At 38.0% G+C, this 16,878-nt stretch overlaps 1 protein-coding gene across 3 annotated transcripts in view; it reads right to left on the bottom strand.

Moving 5' to 3' along the window:
- Window positions 1-16,878, bottom strand: part of aff2.L (AF4/FMR2 family member 2 L homeolog) — a 352,995-nt gene that overhangs the window by 16,969 nt on the left and 319,148 nt on the right. For all 3 annotated transcript variants that reach the window (XM_041572755.1, XM_041572754.1, XM_041572756.1), the window contains 6 exons: window positions 14,032-15,033; window positions 12,716-12,840; window positions 7,948-8,155; window positions 6,624-6,745; window positions 6,229-6,292; window positions 4,657-4,793 (listed from right to left, as the gene is read on the bottom strand). In XM_041572755.1, the coding sequence (XP_041428689.1) occupies window positions 4,657-4,793; window positions 6,229-6,292; window positions 6,624-6,745; window positions 7,948-8,155; window positions 12,716-12,840; window positions 14,032-15,033 (1,658 nt within the window). The remainder of the gene's footprint in view (window positions 1-4,656; window positions 4,794-6,228; window positions 6,293-6,623; window positions 6,746-7,947; window positions 8,156-12,715; window positions 12,841-14,031; window positions 15,034-16,878) is intronic.

Genomic DNA, 16,878 nt, shown 5'->3' with positions numbered 1-16,878 from the left:
AACATAGTGCCGCATTTTGGTGATTTACGCGATTAACCGCAAATCGCCAGGATTAACTCAATAAACAACACCTCAAGCACAGAAGACAGGGTGGTAATAGCCCTGTTTCTGTTCCGGCTTTGACTCCAGCTCCTTAGCACTAGAGGTCAACTAATAGGGTTATTGTCAGGCTTGGCCACAGGTGAGTGGCTGGTAGTTAGGAGCCTTGGTGCTGTATAACACGAGTACAGCGGGTATTTGAGGTTTTGATAGGCCGGAAACATGTTATGCAGAAGAATATTTTAATAATGAAAAGTATGGCAAAATAACTGATGAACAAAAGATAAAAAAATAATATAAGTTCTTACACCAGGTCGGTGGTCTAGGGCAGGCAACAATAAAGCAAGTCCGAGAAACAGGCTGAGGTCGAGGGCAGGCTGATGGCAGAGGGTAGTCCAGTAAACAAGCCGAGGTCAATTACCAGGAGATCCAACAAAGTGCAGGTAATGGGAAACTGGAGCAGAGAACACAGGAACAGGGAACCAAGCAGGAATCTCAGGAACAAGCAGGAATCTCAGGAACAAAAGCAGGAATCAGGCACAGGAGTCACAGGATCAAGGAGTATGCAGGATCTAGCTTGGGAGCTTCAATGATCAAGCACCGGAGTATCTTTAGCAACAGGCTTATAAAGGCCCTTAATTAACAAATTACCAACACCTGGTAGAGCAAGAAGGAGGAGGAGGAGGAGGTGAGCAAACGTAAAAGGTAGAAAGTCTTTAATCATACCAGTAGAATTAGAATCCAAAGGTCTCCAGTGGCTCAATGAAATAATGCAGGATCGACCACCGGGTGATTCCAGGATCTGGTGGAACCTCCCTTATAGCAGAGTTCTTGATTATAGTCCACATATTGTCCAACAGAATATTATAGTTAAGATTAGTAGAGTACATAGTGAATAAGGCAAGGAAACATGAACATTGTGGCATGTGGATAAATTGAAATAAAGAAAAAGCACATATGAAAAAACTCAATCTTAGAACAAAACAGACAAAAAGAAAGAGTTGCTCCAAAATTAACCCAAGTGGAGGAAATGGCAAAACTTGTGGAACATCAAAATCAGGGGCCAGGACCGGTGGCAGGAGAGTTGCCAGGAACTTGAACCACAACAGATGGGCTGACAGGAACATGAGCCAGAGTGGCAGAGTTGCCAGGAACTGGTACCACAGCAACAGATGGACAGAGCCAGGAGACAGGATAAATAAATTACCAGAAATGGGAGCCAGAGCAGGAACATCAGCCAGGTTGGAAGCTGTAACAGAAGAGTCGCCAGGGTCGGAAGCAAAATCAGAAGAGTCGCCAGGGTCGGAAGCCAAATCAGAAGAGTCGCCAAAGTCAGCCAGCAGAGCAGAAGAATCAGCCAAGGCACCCATTACAGGTGGCGGACCAGCATTGGCACCCATTATAGGTGGCAGACCAGCAGATGCACCTATTACAGGTGGCGGCCAGCAGAGGCACCCATTAGAGGTGGCAGACCAGCAGAGGCACCCATTACAGGTGGCGGACCAGCAGAGGCACCCATAACAGGTGGCGGACCAGCAGAGGCACCCATTACAGGTGGTGGACCAGCAGAGGCACCCATTACAGGTGGCGGACCAGCAGAGGCACCCATTACAGGTGGCGGACCAGCAGAGGCACCCATTACAGGTGGCGGACCAGCAGAGGCACCCATTACAGGTGGTGGACCAGCAGAGGCATCCATTACAGGTGGTGGATTGCCCAGGACAACAGGAAGACCATCATGAACAGCAACAAGACTGGTAGACTCTGGAGCACCAGAACTATCAGATCCCGTAGCAGGTACGGCAGGTCTAGAAGTGGATTTGTCCTTGGGCCCAGAGGCCATAGTACACAGGTTCTCACAGACTGAAGGCTGCTGGCTCGGAGGCTGGAAGCGGCAAGGCTGCTGGCTCGGAGGCTGGAAGCGGCAAGGCTGCTGGCTCGGAGGCTGGAAGCGGCAAGGCTGCTGGCTCGGAGGCTGGAAGCGGCAAGGCTGCTGGCTCGGAGGCTGGAAGCGGCAAGGCTGCTGGCTCGGAGGCTGGAAGCGGCAAGGCTGCTGGCTCGGAGGCTGGAAGCGGCAAGGCTGCTGGCTCGGAGGCTGGAAGCGGCAAGGCTGCTGGCTCGGAGGCTGGAAGCGGCAAGGCTGCTGGCTCGGAGGCTGGAAGCGGCAAGGCTGCTGGCTCGGAGGCTGGAAGCGGCAAGGCTGCTGGCTCGGAGGCTGGAAGCAGCAAGGCTGCTGGCTCGGAGGCTGGAAGCGGCAAGGCTGCTGGCTCGGAGGCTGGAAGCGGCAAGGCTGCTGGCTCGGAGGCTGGAAGCGGCAAGGCTGCTGGCTCGGAGGCTGGAAGCGGCAAGGCTGCTGGCTCGGAGGCTGGAAGCGGCAAGGCTGCTGGCTCGGAGGCTGGAAGCGGCAAGGCTGCTGGCTCGGAGGCTGGAAGCGGCAAGGCTGCTGGCTCGGAGGCTGGAAGCGGCAAGGCTGCTGGCTCAGAGGCTGGAAGCGACAAGGCTGCTGGCTCGGAGGCTGGAAGTGGCAAGGCTGCTGGCTCGGAGGCTGGAAGCGGCATAGTTATATTAGAAAAAGAAACAAATTGAGGTTCAGGCCTGAGACTCAGAGAGGCTGATACAGGATCGGTAACGGGCATGGTAGCAGAGTAGGTAGAGAGTGGAAGACAGACTGACACTGGGAGACTGATCGGCCCTTGAACCTAGTGGTAAATACGGTAGGTATTTCATCCTCATCTGACCGCCCATTACTATTACTATTCATTAGGATCCGATCGTTGGGCCCTAGGGCCAACGATCGAATCAGCCCAATATTGCCCACCTCAAGGTGGGCATATCGGGGAGAGATCCGCTCGTTTGGCCACCTCTCCGTGTATGATCACCTTTACTCTCCTAATGGTATTTTAACCTTGGTGATTTCTGTACAGACTATTTTATTATTCTTTACTATTAAAGGTTACGTTTTAATATCGTTCATGTGGTGGGAACCTTTGACTGATACAGTGGGGGGTGCAAATATATAGGTCAAACTTTTTTCTTTTTCTTTATGCTACCTATAATTTAATTATATTGTTAGAAATCAGTAAAGTTATATGCATACATATAAGAGAAAGGGGGGAAGGTTTATAAAACTCACATGGGCTTGAGCAGAGCAAAGAATAAGGATGCATGAACAGTAGAGAATACCAGAAAAGGGAAGAAAATAGGCAATCTGTAAATAAGCGAGCCAGAAAGCACAGGGACAATTGGTAGGTACTAAATGAGGAGATTGCTCACCATCTAAACTACAATACATATATAAAACTTCAAATGGCAATTGTTGGCGTTGCGCTAAAGAAAAAGGTACCATATTTTCTGGGCCTGTGACCTTTTAAGACCTTTCTGGGAAGAGGTATGCCCATTGGTTAGTCAGATCCTAGGGGTCATCATACCTGTAGACCCTTCACAAGTCCTGTTATTCCACAATACACAACCAGTAGCAACTTTCAATTCTGGCCTAGTGCCACAACTGCTGAATGCAGCAAAACTTTTAATTCCGCTATACTGGAAAACCACAAATATCCCCACCATAACAGACTTGTTTAATAAAATCACAGAAATATATAGATTTGAGGAAATGTCATCCTACAGCCCAGATCAATTTGCTAGATTCTCTGCTGTCTGGATACGATGGCTTCTACTCAAAGAAACAGAGGTCTACAAAGCATATCAATAAAAAGGAGCGAGTCCCACATCACCCCGCTGCACCTCTTTACCTACCTCTCTATCTTTACCTTCTTCCCTATCCACACTTTTAATTCACTCCCCACAATACATAGACCTCTTCTGTAGAGAGTAGTAATGAGACTTGGGCATGCTACCAATCATGGTCACTTTGTTATACAAACTTACCTGCAATGGTGATAACGTTCGTATGGCGGGATCGGTCGGGTCAAAATCAAACCTGTCCGATCGACCAAACGGCCGATCTCCGACGAAAGATGTCGGGACTCTCCACACACGATCCGAAAATCGTACGAATCCTCGATTCGTATGATAGGATCTGTGCGTCTATGGCCAGCTTTAGGGTTATGGTGTGTTGGGAGATCTTACTAATAACACCTCATCAATATTATTTGTACTATTTGAAACAGATGAATAACCAATAAGGTTTGGTGTAACACCTTAAGGAAGCACAATACATTTTTTTATGGCTAAAAAGACAGGTTTCCCTGTGGGAAAACACATTTGGGTACAAAACAAGTTGAAATTCTTGTTCTTCTGAGCATTATATCTTTATCTTTTGTATTGTAACCTTCCAAGACAGCAATCTCAGTCAGATTATTATATTAATATGACTGCGCTTTATAGTCACCCTCTACATCTCAATTTAAATTTTATGAATATTGCAAATTATAACAAGTCACATTATAACCTCTAAAGGGGCTAATTTATAAAAGCACTGTCCATCAATTACACATTTTCCATCACATTAATAAGATGGCAAGAAGTAATTATGATGACTTCAGAGATGAAGATGCCTTGAACAAATCATTATAGTGAAATTATTTTTTTTAACTTAGCAGGTTCTAATTACAACTGAAATGAGATAAGGAAAATGATCACAAAATAGACATTAACCTGATGAGTTCCACAGTCTCTGAATACATTGTGTATGGGGATTTTGCTTCTAATGGATCTCGCTCCATGGCATTTCCACACTCAATGAAAGAGAGGGCAGCATCTGCATAATTGACAGCTTTGCCAAACTTCTCCATCTGAAACAAATGATGATAATAGTTATACTAGGACCATATGCTATAGAAAAATACACATAACAATATGGATTTATTGAGACACTGAACAACTACTAAGTATGTGATTTTGGCCAGATTTAATGGCCTATAACTCCATAATTTTAGGTAAATCACCTCTTTGTAATAATACATGTAATTACTATACTTTAGGTAGTAGGTACAGTATGTTGGAAAAAGACAAACTTTTATCAACATTTCTAATATCTTCTAAAAGCACTCTTGACAGAACATTCACATTTGCATGCCTGCATGTACATGACAGTATATCTAAAAGTTTAGTTGGTAACAAATTCCAGCCCTTCTCTTCACCCAAAGCTATTTATTCTAAATCTATTAAATATCCCTTTGGAAAGAGATCACAACACAAAGTAAAAACAATAATGAGAGAAATAAAGGGGAAGAAAAGTTCTGTAGTGTTCACATTGAAAGCTGCGCAGGAATAACACGTAATTCTAGAAAAATGTTAGCGCCAACATGGGCTAATTATATACAGTTCTGTTCAAGAAGTAGAGATAAATTGTGGAGAGCAAGCAGAAAGTGTAGCAAGAGAAACCAAAACCCACTAAAAGTTAGAAGGACAGGGGATTATTTACTAAAACTCGCATTTATTGAATTAAAACAAAGTTGATCCAATTCCCTTCCATGAATTTAACTAATTTATCAAAAAATCAGCTCAGTCGGTGCAAAAAAAGCTTGGGACAGACGTGTGCGCCACGATTAGTGAAGAGCGAATCAAAAAGTTTGCAAAACTGCAAAAATCTTTTTGAAACGGCGACAAATTCACAAAATGCATTGAAGTCAATGGGCATCAATTTTTTTTGCTGTTAATTTTTCCACCGCAGTTTTGCGAAAAAAATGTGGAGAACTGTGGAATCTTGCAGTGAATCCATGGCTGGCGAACAAATTCACTCATCATTAGTCACAATGTCAAGGGAAATCTGCCACAGACTTCTAAATAACCTCAACAGGTTTTAGTTGGCATATTTTTGGATTTGGATTTTTAGCAGCTTTTGGGGTATAATAAATCTCTTAAAAAAATGTTTTTTTGAGTATACCCCTTTAAATACTGAACCAAAAAAATGTGAGGTTTAAAAATAGACCCCTTAGAGTTCGACCTTCTCAGTGTACACAACAAGTACCTATGCTTTGAGGGACTGGGCTAGAGCAGCACCCGTTAGTGTAAATAATGGTTGCATCTGGAATGCAGTTGTCAATCTGATTAAAAGTTTACTTATATAGTCAAGTTTCTGTATATTTTCTACTGTGATTGTCTCATAATGTGATGAAATCTGACACCTATTTTGGTTTCTTTCTGTCTGTGACACTGCTAAGTGGTTACGTGTTCGATAATACCTGAATTAAAGTAAAAAGTAAATAATGGAGGATGATAACTTACCAGTGCATCAGCTTTGTGCTTCAGTCTTTTAGCTTCCTGCATGTAATAGTCAGCATTATGTAATCTAAAATAAGTAAATAGATCATCTAGTTACTTCCAGTATTTAAAGATCCTGGTTATATTATCAAGCTTGTATAGGGCTTGAAATACAAAACACATATCAAAAAATTTTCACTAGAAAATCACATTATTAAACTTTTGCCAATGGCATTAAAATCAGTGATGGCAAGATTGCTGCCGACAAAGTATACAGAGTCCTGATCCTGCATGCATGAACTGGGCGATGAACCCAAAGCATGCAGGTAGCTTGTAAACCGAAACAGTAGTCAACAAGAAGTCATACAAGCTTTAAATATCAAAACCTACAAATAATTATTTCAATATTGCTAACTTACGTATCATCAAAAGTTATTTTCGATCTTCGATAATCAATGTTTCCATTGGTTAATGTAGTTACTGAGTGATCATGATCGATGTTCTCAATAACAGAACCTGTGGACCTGCTGTGATCTTCCTCCTATCAATACAGTAATGATTTTTAATAAGAGCTACACACATTTTCGGGTTTACTTGTGTTGCAATTATGGTTACAAAAACCTTCAGGTTTAATATTTGCCTATCTACTAGTGCAAAACACAAGCTTCCTCGTTAATATCAATTTTAAAGGAATGAATAGCCAAAGGATGTGGGTGCATAAAATAACAGCACGGGTGCCTAATTAAACAAAAAAAAAAAGATTTATGAAAATATTAGTAACCAAGCAGATGGAGCAAGAGGCATTGTTATTGTTGTTTATTAGCTGTTTCTCTGAAGTGCGCCACAAACAGTTTGCTGTAATTCATGTATTTCAGTATGGATATAAATTTATGGTTTCCAATTCAGTATATATCTTTACTTTAGCATGCTCTGGTAAAGTGCTTTTATATAGATTATTACACTGGGGGGCACATTTACTTAGGGTCGAATATCGAGGGTTAATTCGAAGACGAAGAATTTACCGCAATTCGTTCGATCGAATCATCGAAGGAAAAATCGTTCAATCAAACATTTAAATTCTTCGAATCGAATGATTCAAAGGATTTTATCAAACTAAATTCCTTCGATCAAAAAAAGCTTAGAAAGCCTATGGGGACCTTCCCCATAGGCTAACATTGAGGTTCGGTAGGTTTTAGGTGGCGAAGTAGGGGGTCAAAGTTTTTTTTAAAGAGAAAGTACTTCGACTATCGAATGGTAGAATAGTTGAATAGTCGAACGATTCGAACTAAAAATCGTAGTCGAAGGTCAAAGTAGCCAATTTGATGGTCGAAGTAGCCAAAAAAATACTTCAAAATTCGAAGTATTTTTTATTCTATTCCTTCACTCGAGCTAAGTAAATGTGCCCCTGGGAGTCTTAAGGGGTGCAACATCAAGCCCCTTAATACTCGATTAAGTGGCACTTGTGCCTGGGGTCTGCAAAGCAGCCCTGTTAGTAAGAACAGGGCTCCTTTATACAGTTGGTGGCCCCTAATTTGCACGTCTGCATGACTTGCAAGTTAGGGGACAGCCAGGTTGAAGGAAGCCTATGTGTCTCTCTCCATCTACCCCTTATGAATACAGAGCTTCTTAATACAGCCAATATCTCTTTGAGTTCCTTTATTATGAACGTTATTTATGCCAGTTGTAAGGACAAATGGAAATCATGAATTAAAATGCACTGTTAAAGAAAGAAGTGATACTTACACAGCTTATTTTTGCATTAGCTGCCATATTGCTGTTCTTTCTGTGCCGCGTCGATGTGCTGGCTGTATGCATAGAGGTTGTAACACTGCTCTCCTGGCTGAAGGAGCCATTATCACTGGAATGCCTTCTACAGGTTGGCTCATCGCCTAATGGTGACAGCAGAGGAGGAAATGCTTTCTCCTCTCTTTTCTTTGTTGTCCTTTTTGTTCTGACAGAATGAAGACAAATCATTTACCAATGCTCCAATTCTTTTTATAAAGTCAACATTCACCATCAACAAACTGACTGAGTACTTATGGTCTGCCAAGTAATTTCATTTTCCTGGCAACGAGACATTTAAATAGATATCAGTGGCCTACACTCATAATTATGATAAAAACGGGAACATCTAAGTTTATTATTTTCTGCATGTCAGGAATGAGTCTCGGCAAGGTCAGTAAGTCAGTAAGTCATGTCAGGTCAGCATTCTGGTACCTTTCCAGACAAGAGGCAACAGATAATGTAAAACCTTCTGTAACATTGCTGTAATATCATAGAATGAACGTTTGAAAAAAGAGAGAGGGGAAAGCATAAGGAAGCAAAGCATTTGCTGAGAGATGTGGGTAGCTGACCAGGGGAAGGAATAGCTGTAACTGTGCACAGACTGTCTGACCTTATGAAGGAGCAATCATTGCGAATACAAAGGATCAACGAAAATCTGTTGAAAATCAATCAAGGGGAGGCCTATCTATCAACAGTCTCATTTAAGTGGTTTTAGAGGGTTTTGAAACCACAAATAAACTCACTTTCTCTAAAACCATATGTCATGAAAGTTATTAAACATTCCCAAGATAAAATTTATAAATAAATAAAAAAAACTCTGAATGATGCACTACAAAATATGAATAACTCGAAAATCTCTAAAAATGTTAGTTTTTTCAGACAATTCCTAGCAAAAGAAAAAATGGTCCAATATAATCAGCGCAGCTCCCATTGACTTCTATTAGACCTCAAAAATTTTTACCTGGCAAATTTTTGTATTCAAGTTTTTCATGGTTTTTCCACTTATTACAATTTTTAGGGCTTTAAAGAAATAAAGAAAAAACAAAAATGTTTAGAGATTCATGAAAAAAATTGAAATTCGATTGTTAGTAAAATGGCCCCATATTATCAAATGTTTAATTATTTCTTGCTTACAGTTCTTTAGATATTGTCATATTTATCTCTGAATATCTCTGAATTCCTCAACCTAACAATTGTATTAGGAAACCCAGCAGCCAATAAAAAACACCATTTTTTAAAAACTAACAGCACTACTATTGAACCCCATTTTTATATGTGAATTGTGTTAAAAAAAAGGTCTCAATAACTTTAAAAGGTCTGTATATTTTACAAAAGCATATTTCTTCAGCAGAAACAGAACTGAATGACAGTGAGAGATTTATAGAAATTATGAACTTCTTCTCTCTCTCATTTTATTAATGAAAAGACATCATTAACAGACATTCATTGTTACATATTGTTGCACTAATTGTTACTTAGCTTTTGGCTGTTACAGCTCTAAAAATGGCTCTTTAATTGCAATAATAACCAATTGTGAATAGATTTATTGGAATAATTAAACATGTTTAATGGCTTAATTTGCCCACATGTTTTTGCTAATTGAAATGCAAAGACAAACAGTTCATACGACAGCAGAATAGAATCTAGACATAGAATCTAGGATAGTTTTATGTACAAGAGGTAAAACATTGCTAAAAACACAGAAATAACTAAGGGACAAATTTATCAAAATGCGAGTTCTAACTTTCACCCATTGATAAATATGCTTCTAAAAATCCCATAGGAATGAAGGGAAAGTGGGGGAGTTTTTATTTATTAAAATCTAAACTCATATTTTGTTAATATGTGTGTATCCAAGTACAGTTAAATCAACTAATGCATCTGCACCATGAGAAAGTTGTATTATACAGAACCTTCTTCTTTAATACAGTTAGTAGGCATGATTCCAAAGTAGTGACGGATTAGTCATAAATTCAACTAAACACATATCTATAACTCCCTGAAAGCTTAGGGCAGATTTATCAATATGTGAGATTATAGCTCCCCATAAAAAAAACTCATCTACTTTCTATTCATTCCTATGTGATATGCATTTTTCCTATGAAAATACACTTCTAAAAATCCCATAGAAATTAATAGAAAGTAGTTTTTCTATGGTGAGCTCTAATCTCACATTTTGATAAATCTGCCCCATAGAGGCCCATTTATCAACATTCGCATTTAAGTGGTTTTAGAGGTTTTACAAGTCATGAAAAAACTAATTTTCTCTAAAACCATGAATGCCAAGTAATTTATTTAAAAAGCTTATTATAAAATTCACGAATTAATGAAAATGCTGAACTAATACAAAAACCTAGAAATCTTCTAATATTTCATGCAAATACAAACAAAAAGCCTGAAAGCCTTTAGAAGCTTGAAATAAATTAAGATTTTACAATTTTAAAAGGACAAATCCCATTGGCAGCTACAGCACCCCAACTGCTTTTAGGCAAAGTTTTGTATTTGTGTCTTTCGTGTTTTTTTCAGTTTGATACATTTTTTGTGGTTTGGAGTAATTGTTATAACCAATAATTTTAAGTGCCAAAAAAAAAACAATTTGGATAAAATAAAAAATATGACCATTAGTAAATTGGCTCCTTAGTGTGTTCCCCCTTATAGTAGGTCTTACTGCCAAAATTGAAGAATCACACCTACTATTCAGCTGTGGCAGTGTGCTAGATATAATAGGTGGACCTGTCCTCCACAGAGGGATCTGAGACTGAAAGGCAGACATACCAAATCTGAAATCCCACTACACATATCAAAATGACTGTGATTGCCAAACAAAGGGAAGAAAACTGACAAGCCGGTATAGGCAGTGGTGCAGTGTTTGGAGATTAAGGACAAACACAAACTACAAATCTCCTACAGATAGCATACATTTAAAATCTAAAAGATACATTTTGTAGAATATAATTTATATAAAAATTTGACCACACACAGTTTATTCACACAGTGAATTCAATACCAGCAGAAACTTTGTTCCATATTAATGAGTTGTTTCACTGTGAGATCTCAGAAATCCCTGGTTCTATTAAAACATGCTTCTACCTAGCAGAAATATTTTTTATCATTCCTCTATTTTCTTGTTGTAAAGATGTAAGCCTTTGAAAGAAACCATTAATTGCCCCAAATCTACAAAAATATACAGCATGACTTCTTTTAATAACCATGGATTTCAATCAGTATTCCTAGATAGATAATGTCTCCTGACTGTTGTTGGGGAAACCAATCATTTTATGAGTTGGTTGATGCATTACAATTAAATGTGCAATTGGAACATCCATGTGATGTGGTTAACGCAGATTTTAAAAATAATTTCCCCAGGTACCTTAATTTATAAAAAGGGCAACCTTGTGCTCTGACTTGTGGATGGTGTTAAGCATGATGAAAATTAGGACTTGTTCAAATACAACAAACATGTTTCAGCTTATTAAGAAAAGATGCTGGGTAGTTCTATATCATATAGATACATTCTATGATGTCTATATAGATGTCTGGAAAACACTTCATAAATAAACCTCCCCCACCACCAAAAGGCACCCATATATAATTTAAAAGTTCTATGGTTTGTATGAAGTATATCAATAAAAGAGACATCTAAGATATATGCCAGTAGCACGTCTTACACATTAACCAATGGGATCAAAGCCCTCCCTCCCCCTCCCCCTCTTCTACAAAACTTTCCTGGTGCCATGTTTGGAAGACATGGGAGACTTTTTTCCTATCATAGTGGGAAGGGGCTTTTCTATCAAGGTAGAACTACTGTATGTAAATGCAATTGCAGCACCAAAAACACATTAAATGCAAAAGAATTTGCTATTCTCCATCCAAAAAAAATCTATGTGAAATGTTTCATTAATTAACATAACAGTAAACATTAAAATAACAGTTTCACTGATCTATAAAGGGGATCATATCTCATAGATAAAACATGCAATGCTTCTGTTTCTTTTTGTCTAATTTGTATGACAAGCAATATGCTAATAGAGAAATAGCTCATTTATTATCAACGTTTTCACTTACCATGATTTCCCCAATATTAAAGAAACAGTTCAGTGTATAAAAACTGGATAAAAAATCTGCAACATGGGCCACATCGGAAATAACTGTTCAGTGAGTTTGCTTTTGATCCTTAGCATGCAGGTCAGATTCAATACAAACAGTTATGACCCATATGGTCACTGATTGGTTACTGACTGGTAACCAATAAGAGAGTTGCCAGCAGGAAGTAGTGTTCTGGCAGTTATGTTAGCCAGAACGTCCTGCTTTACATCTCTCTAACTCTTAGTCTGTGACATTGAGGGGGGCCAAATATGAAATAACTGTTCAGTGAGTTTGCTTTTGATCCTTAGCATGCAGGTCAGATTAAAATACAAACAGTTATGATCGACACTAAAGTCACTAAAGCCACTAAAGCCACCAATAAGAGAGCTGCAAAGCAGGAAGTAGACATCTGGTCACTCCTGCTTTTATTCATTTACTATATTGAAAACATTTTCTATTTTGCATAGTCGATATATTTACCCAGTTTTTATTTTTACACTGAACAATTCCTTTAAGTCATAATTGAGCTGTATATAATAATTGTAAGAAGAGGAAAAATATTACTGCTTGGTAAGAACTTCTAGAAGTCAAAATGATCATTTAAAGTTTTAAATGGCTAGATACATTTAGAAACACTTACTCTTTAGTGCTGGTGATCCTGGTGCAGGGTATTGGAGATATACACGGAGGAAGTAAACATGGTGCAGCATTGTCCTCCAGTCTCTGCCTTTTGCTATCACTCTGTGTATCAGAGCTTTCAGTTTGCTTTGAATAAGAAAATAATACAAAGAAAAAAGCTCAGACAAGCTACTTTCACATACTTTCATTTCCTTATATAATTTAAACATTCTTTCTGTATATTATACATTAGAAAGAATTGTTAAACTGGTGTCATACAGGGTTTCCAACTCCCTTCCAAGTAATATCTTTATTATATATTTATTGCCGTAGGCTAAAAAGGACATGAGTGGACTCTCCAGTGCTTTGGGTGAGCTGCTCAACCACATAATCCTTGACAATCCATAACAATTGTTTTATATAATATTATTAATTCCCCTTTACATATTAGTGTCGACTGTGCTATTTTTCATCATCGAAAGAAGAAATTTGGTGGGTGCACTCAAAACAAATGGACTTAGTAGGGTAAAAAATAAATATCTTTTTGGAAGAATGAATATGCAGTTGTGCTATTTCTACAGTACTGGAAAGCCATTTAAAGGATATCACTCCACCAGTATCTTTCCCTCTGTCTACATTTATAAAAGAAATCTTTTACCTGATAGCTAAAATTATTGATCATGCATTAAAGACCTGCAGCAAACACTGAATCAATAAATGTGTCCATTAGTTAAGTGATGTGTTATACAACTGTATATTAAGCATTTGCTCATTTTCTCTATTGGTTTCAGGTTTAAGATATCTCCTTACAATAAGATAAAGTGGGATAATAGTTGAAGAACATCTTCCTTTTAACTAATGGGATTTAATGTGTGAATTGTGACCTTCTTTCTGAGTATGTAGGTCAGCTGCTTTCATTATGAGCCACATAATGAAACACACAACAGCCATATAATCCACTGTAAGCAAACTGTTCAGGGATATAGTAACACAGCTCACACGGCTCTTAAAACTGCCGAATCTCTGCATGAAGCCCACAAGGACCTTACTGAACTAATGACATCAAAGTCAGTTTTCTTTAATCTCCTGGGTATTTTAGAAAAAAAACGTACATACATCTGATGACCTAGTAAATGGTATTTAAGCTTATATTGCTATATTATATTGTTCTTTCTCCTTTTTGTACTTTTGCTGTTGAGGAAAAAAATCAAATGATACATCTATATATATATATATATATATATATATATATATATATATATATATATATATATATATATATATATATATATATATATATATATATACATTGACCTTGAAATGATACACATGACTCACCTTGTGCTTCTTTCTAGATTTGGTGGAAGTTTTCTCCACTGTTGCGTTCATTATTTGATGTTTGTGTTTAAAACCTGACTCTCTTGGGTCATTCTTCAAGGACAACACATCAAAAGTCTCTTGCCCAGGTATCCTTGATAACAATGTGAGATCTATTTTGACCCATAAAGATTTTACTTCTTCAAAATCCCGCAAAGGAGAAAGGAGCTCAGCCTGGATAACAGGAAGAGGTGAGAAAAAATGCTCCTCCAGGTCATTATTTGTTTGATCTGCAGATATGCTACTGCTATTGCTGGTTAAACTGCTTACACTTAAAATGTTGCTGCTGCAGTCTTTTGATTTGATGGGATTAGAAGGCCCACTGCATGCTGTTGAAATTTTAACCTGAAGCACTTCTTCTTGGTCAGTGTTGGAATCAGATGTAGAATCTGTCTCAACAAATTCTCTAGATTTGGGAACAATTTTGCTGGTTCCCCTGGTTTTCTTTTTTTCAGAAGAACTTCCTGCACTAGTCCTTTGTTCTTTTCTAGGAGCAGTTTTAGCAACAGTGGTTTTTGTCCTCGTTTTTGGTTGCTCTGGGGTTTCTCGTACCTCTTTTTCTTTGGGAGTGCTGCAAGTGGGATTTGGTTTGTTCCATGTGTTTTCTTCTACACTAGAAGTTCTTTCAACCTTTTTCGGCTGCTTTTTAGCAGTTGCTCGTTGAGTGACTGGTTCATTGGGAGCTGGTGATTTTTGTTTTAAGAGTTTTGAATCAGAGTTTTTTTGTGTGGCCCTTGGCTTGTTTTTTTCCCTTACTGGGCTCAGTAATTCTTTGGAATCAGGCTGGGAAATAATGTTGTCAAGTTCAATTTTCTCTTTTCCCCCAGCCTGCTGGTTATTTTGAGTCTCAGGGTTGTTTTCAGAATGAACATCATTGTGACTGCTAATTATTGTTTTATTGTGTGGATTAACTTTATTTAGCCACTTATCTAGCTGCCATTTGTTTGTAGAAGGTGGATCAGGCTGTAAATGGAATACAAAATATTTTTTTTAATTATTTCAACATAACTTGGAATATCAGACCTATTTGCACAATAATATAACTAGGATTTTTATGCTACATGGTTCATTAGAGCATACACTTGATGTTTGTTTCCAGTTTACAATTTTGCTCCAGAGAAAACTAAGAAAACAAATATGAAAAATAATAACAACAAATGATACATTTTTTATAATGTTACTTTTATCAAATCCCTTCTGAATACCACATCTATAAATATTTACTGCTCATATAACATATTTTTAATTTTAATAATGCATTGCCAACATTTCAACACAGTAATATGGTGAAAAATATCCATTCATTGAATCTCCCCTTTCATTACAGAGCTAATTGTGCTGATTTTGAGGAAAAAGAAAAATAAGAGAAATAAAAAGCACCCATTGCTTTTACAGTTTTTATGAAAGACATCGTTAATATTCCAATTTTCAAAAAAGCCATTCAGGTTCTTCAGTAGTTGCACTTTCTACAGATGATAGTAACAGTGAATTGTCACATGTTTTGATAGTGTTGCCCTTCATTATCCTTATTAATTTGACAGAAGTTAAACTACAAAGAAATCCTTTTTAATGTGTAACAAACAGTAGTAGCTTAGTCAAGGCCATTTTAACAAGTAAGCAAAAGGGTAATTTGGTCCACAAATGGTGAACATTTTTGTGAATCTGCACAAGAATTCCAGCAAGGGTCTTGTTCACACAAGAAAAAAACTGCCATTTAATCCATTGCATTTGGTTAGATTTCTGCAAAATGACAAGAATTTTTACACATATTCGCAATTTTTTTGGTGAAGCAAAACAAGGCAGTCTTACTCATCACTAGTGATGGGCGAATTTATTTGCCAGGCATGGACTTGCGGTGAATTTCCGCATTTCGCTGCCCACTAATGTTTTTGTGAAACGCCACAGCGACAAATTTGCCCATCACTACTCATCATTAACTCTTATTTATATTACCTAGAAAGCTATAAGCTTGTGACCAAAACCTCATGTAAGATATTATTCCTTAACCATTTACCGGTATATATATACAGATTAATTACAAATATGTATTATATATATTTTTGTGCACCTTAGTGTTCCATGCATTTACATCCAGGGTGTCAGTAAACAACCCCCTATTTCTTTAACTTCACCTCAATACAGTTCTTAGTGGTGTGTGAGGTTACCATACTGTATGTCATATTCCTTTAAATATACATTCTATGCCTACTCTTGTCTCCCTCCTTGCTCTGCCTGTTTCTTCTTTTGTTTCTCTGGCCCCACTCTGCCTTCTAGTTTGAAATCTATTTGCTATTTCCATCACCTCCCCATTTCTTCAGTGATGACTGTGCATTCTCTATTGCCTCCCCACTAATTCTCTCATCAGTGTATCCTATATTCTTTATCCCTGATCCATCCCCAATCCCCTTACCATTTTAACTGCAAACTGAAATATACATGTAGCTGTTGTAATATGCTTCTGTCATGGAAGGCAAAGCACAGTGCAAAAATCTGACAATGAATTGTTTACCCTATAAATCACTGAGCTACTTAAAAAAAATTTATGTAGGGAATAAAAATCTTTTCTCCATCTCTGTACCATAACTGTACCATTTTTTACTCATTCCCCCATCTCCAAACTCTCTATGTGACCCAAATTGCCAAGTTTATTTTCTATGATTATAAGGTAACTATTTTTTAATATACTGGCATTTCCTTTTACACAAAATATAGAATTTTAAAAGCTCATATTCCTTATTTAAGATCCTCTGGCTCAACCAAAAACCTAAAAAGGCTAGTAGTAATTGCCAAGTAGTCATTGAACCACCC

Source organism: Xenopus laevis, chromosome 8L (genome assembly GCF_017654675.1).
Source record: "Xenopus laevis strain J_2021 chromosome 8L, Xenopus_laevis_v10.1, whole genome shotgun sequence".
Taxonomy (NCBI): domain Eukaryota; kingdom Metazoa; phylum Chordata; class Amphibia; order Anura; family Pipidae; genus Xenopus; species Xenopus laevis.
This window is presented reverse-complemented; position numbering and strand designations above follow the sequence as displayed.